General features: G+C 48.4%; 1 protein-coding gene across 1 annotated transcript; it reads left to right on the forward strand.

Moving 5' to 3' along the window:
* Positions 1–1,155: 1,155 nt before the first annotated feature.
* Positions 1,156–4,336, forward strand: caly (calcyon neuron-specific vesicular protein; the record flags this gene model as incomplete). Its single annotated transcript, XM_080523720.1, has 4 exons — positions 1,156–1,293; positions 1,688–1,807; positions 2,008–2,121; positions 4,103–4,336. The coding sequence occupies exons 1-4, from the start codon at positions 1,162–1,164 to the stop codon at positions 4,334–4,336; spliced, it is 600 nt and encodes a 199-aa protein (XP_080379846.1). The 5' UTR covers positions 1,156–1,161.
* Positions 4,337–4,537: the final 201 nt, after the last annotated feature.

Below are 4,537 nucleotides of genomic sequence, written 5' to 3' on the forward strand. Positions count from 1 at the left end.
GTTATATAGGGATGAAACAATCAAATATAAGACTAGGCCTATATCATATGACTGATGCACAGCGTGTTATATTAGTCATCTTCTTCCCACTCGCAATGACAACAACACTGTAATCCTGCTAATGGGCCCAGATCCTGAGCCCCCTCTGTACGCATCATCAACATTAGACATCCTCATTATAGGACACTACAGGGGTGGGATGGGAAATGGTGTTGTGTTACAGCGTGCTAACTAGCTAAGTGGCTCCTAACCTTGTATCTCCAGATTTAGATGCTCTATTGATCCAGTTGTTGTTTTGTTTGGACAGATATCAAGGGAATGTACCTATACGGTATAGGCAGTACTCAAGTTGTAAAAGAAAATCAGGGGGGATGGTGGATTTGATCATATGGGGACAATTTTAGCATCCCCACAGCGTCAGTGACTTCAGTGTCAGTGACTTGGTAAAAATGTCATTGCATGTGTGCGTGCCCCCTCGCCCACAGTATTTTTCTCAATATGCGCAAAACTAAATGTTGAAATAGCAGTAATACCACATTCATTGATAAAATGACATAACGGATGGAAAGGGGGGATGGCAGTTTTAGAACATTTTTTACATTTTTGGCATTTAGCAGACGCCTTATTCCAAAGCGACTTACAATCAATACATTTGAATCCTAAGCATGTGAAGCAGCAGAAAGGAGATGATTTTTTCCGTTTTTATTTCAGGGGGGATGCCATCCCCCCTCATCCCCCCTCAACTTGAGTGCTGGGTTATAGGGTCTGTTTCGTGAAGTGCAGTAGAATAAATGCTTCACCAAAGACGCTCACACACACATACGTGCATCTAAACACCTCATAAAGGATAGGATAGGCCACTGTAGTGTTCATAACAACATCTCTCTTCACAAAGATCCCCAAGTTAGCACGTTAGGATGATGCTTAGATGTATAAACTTTCCCTCGGGGGCCATTTGAATAACCCTCAGCGTAGTAATTATAATTAATGCTAACATTAACCTTCACTTCCAGAGCAATGTTAGTCTAACTTCTACTCCCTCTTGACTGCTCTCTGAACACGCAGTATCACCAGTGACTGAGCTTGTCTGAGCTGTGTTCCCCAGCGTTTTATCCACCATTGTTTCTATGCAGGCCCTGCAGACCAAACAGACAGGCAGACATGGTGAAGCTGGGCAGCAACCTGGCTGATAAGCTGGACAACAAGGAGCTGTCTATGGACGATGGCTTTGATAACATCCCCCTCATTACGCCTCTGGAGGTGAATCAGCTCCAACAGCCATTTCCAGACAAGGTAAGTATCTCACGTGTGTGTGTGTGTGTGTGTGTGTATGTGTGTATCTGTTGGTGTGTGTGTGTGTGTGTGTGTGTGTGTGTGTGTGTGTGTGTGTGTGTGTGTGTGTGTGTGTGTCATTTATGAGAGCCATGTCAACATGATTCTATTACACAGGCAAATACCACCTACCGGGGTTATCACACCTCTGGACAAAACAGCTTCAATTCACACTGCTGCTCCTACCTGGCTCTCCTTGTTATCCCAAGGGCCACAGAGTACTCTAGCATCAACCCACGACAACCTCTTAGAATACATATTAGAATACACTCCCCCAGAAACACAGTGCTGTTTAATGATAAGGCAGCGCAGTTCCAGACCAGCGATCTGAGAATACAAGCTGCTCCTCCTGCAGGTAATCGTCAAGACGACCACAGACTATCAGCTGCAGCAGAAGAAGAAAAAGAAGTTGTACGTGCCCGGAATCAAGAAACTGAACATAAACCTCTACGATGAGGTATCCGAGAAGGTCAAGGTAATTCTTATCAGGGGGACAAGTGGTGCCGTTATTAAATTAGTACATTGCACAGGCTGTTACGGCTGTGGTCCATGACTTGACGGTTCTGTGGTGTGTGTGTGTGTGTGTGTGTGTGTGTGTGTGTGTGTGTGTGTGTGTGTGTGTGCGTGTCTTTGTGCGTCTGTGCATGTGTGTGTGTTTGTGTGCATGTGTCCCAGCTTACAGGCCTGATCCTCATCACTCTTGCGTTCCTGGCTTGCCTCCTTCTCCTGGTCATGTACAAGGCTCTGTGGTTTGACCAGCTTACCTGCCCCGAGGGCTTCGTTCTCAAGGTGAGCATATACACAGACGCACCCACACACACACACACACACACACACACACACACACACACACACACACACACACAAACAAGGGTCCAACACAGGCGTATTATTCAGTGCAATGAACAACAAGCTCCTGCAGCAGCATTTGAAAGGCCATACTTATCCTCCAGTCCCAATTACCGTCTAATGCACCCCGCTTCCAGGGTACTTACATGTTGTACTATCTGGGCTGGCATTTTGTTTAAAGCATATTCTCCCACACGCCGGAGAGTTTAGAAAGGGTTCCTCCCGCCCGCCTCTGTAACACAGACCTATTATCTTCCAGTGACACCTTGGAAGCGTTGTGCTCTGTCAGGCATCTCCACGCCTGTTGCTTAAAGAGCTATCTTTTAAAAACAAAAAACAAAAACAAAAAAGAAAGAGGCCCCTTTTTTCGGTCAGGCAGAGATCGGGACGCCCGCCTCCTGTGAATCGGAGGGGTCTTTAATTAGGGCTTGAGCGTGACTAAACTGTGATTAAAGGCTTAAGAGGAGGAGGTGGGGAGGGGGGAAGGGGGGGGCCTTCCGGCGAATGCTTTTGATGTCGACGGTTACAGTGTTGCTCTCAGCGTTTTTCCGCTAATGTGTTTTTTGGGAGACATGAAAAGAGGAGTGAAAATTGAGGGTGGCGTTCGCAGTCTTCACTTGGAGCTGTATATACCCAATATGTGTGAGCTGGCTTCTCACAATAAGGGGAGGTTAGCTAGTCTATCGTTGATTTCTCCCCTCGGGGGTATGTTCAGGGGGCCAACACTGTCCAGGAGACACACTTTAAGCAGCTGTCTCATGGAGAGGTTGATTGAATTGGAAGTGGAGAGTTTTTTCCCCTCACAGTGTACAGCATTTCTTTCTTTATGAACTGAAACTTGTGTATCATATCTAATGAGACAAAGTAAGTATAGGTCTCTGACATATTAAAATGGGAATTTGGGATTTAAACAATAACAAAGCGGTCTCCCCACTACTTTTTTTCTAAATAGCTGAGTGATGAGACTGGAAAGTTGTACCGCTCTCAAAATTATAGATGGAGCTATGGACGACTACACATGATCTAAATGATAGTTTTAACCATGTTTTAAATCTATACAGTGTTTGTATATAATGACATCGTTAACAAATAATGTTGTAAAAGAAGTGTATATTTGGGGGATTCTGATGTGGTAAGACAGTTGGACTGAGCTCACGAGGCATTTCTACGTTATATTCTATAAGAATCAATGACAAAGGTCAAACAAATTGACCTTTGTACCAATTACAGATTGCCCCTTTAAGTAGGATGCTGAAGCTCTGACATCCTATGGTCTGAAAAAATTAATCACCATTTCACTACCTCACTTTAAGACCATGGTCTGGTTAAACCCCCCGAACAGCCCCGGGCATGATCATCATCATCATCATCATCATCATCTACTGTACCTACCTCCCATTGATCATAAGCATTATCCATGATTAACCTAACCTCCATCCCCCTATATCCCCCATCATCAGCCCCCTACCCTCCACCCTCCTGCCCCCCTACCTACCCCCTCACTAACCCTACCCTCCACCCTCCTGCCCCCCTACCTGCCCCCTCACTAACCCTACCCTCCACCCTCCTGCCCCCCTACCTACCCCCTCACTAACCCTACCCTCCACCCTCCTGCCCCCCTACCTACCCCCTCACTAACCCTACCCTCCACCCTCCTGCCCCCCTACCTACCCCCTCACTAACCCTACCCTCCACCCTCCTGCCCCCTCACTAACCCTACCCTCCACCCTCCTGTCCCCCTACCTACCCCCTCACTAACCCTACCCTCCACCCTCCTACCCCCCTACCTACCCCCTCACTAACCCTACCCTCCACCCTCCTGCCCCCCTACCTACCCCCTCACTAACCCTACCCTCCACCCTCCTGCCCCCCTACCTACCCCCTCACTAACCCTACCCTCCTCCCTCCTGCCCCCCCCCAGCACAAGCACTGCACCCCAGCAGCCCTGGAGATGTACTACACGGAGCAGCAGGACACGGCCGCCCGCGTCAGCACTGGCGTGAGCGGAGGCACCAGCAGCCTCTACGCCGCCCTCGGACACCTCAACCAGGCCCGTAGGGCGGGGCCAGAGCTGCCGTCACCCTGGTTACCCGTCATCAACGCCCTGAAGGAGGCCCAGAGGGCCAAGGAGGAGGCCAGTCACTCAAAGGAGTGAGGGATGATGGGGGTATGGATGGATGGAGGGGTAGATGGAGGGGGACTCCAGAAGGAAGGGTTAGAAAGGGCGGTGTTAACGCCGGCGGTACAGCGGTACAGAGAAAGCGACGGTGTTTTGAAATGAGTTGAACATGAGTTATTGTGGTTGACGCTGTAAGATGTTTGGTACTGTACCTGTACAGTTGGTGTCTGCAGATGT

Source organism: Nansenia antarctica (assembly GCF_963989245.1).
Source record: "Nansenia antarctica genome assembly, chromosome: 2".
Taxonomy (NCBI): Eukaryota; Metazoa; Chordata; class Actinopteri; order Argentiniformes; family Microstomatidae; genus Nansenia; species Nansenia antarctica.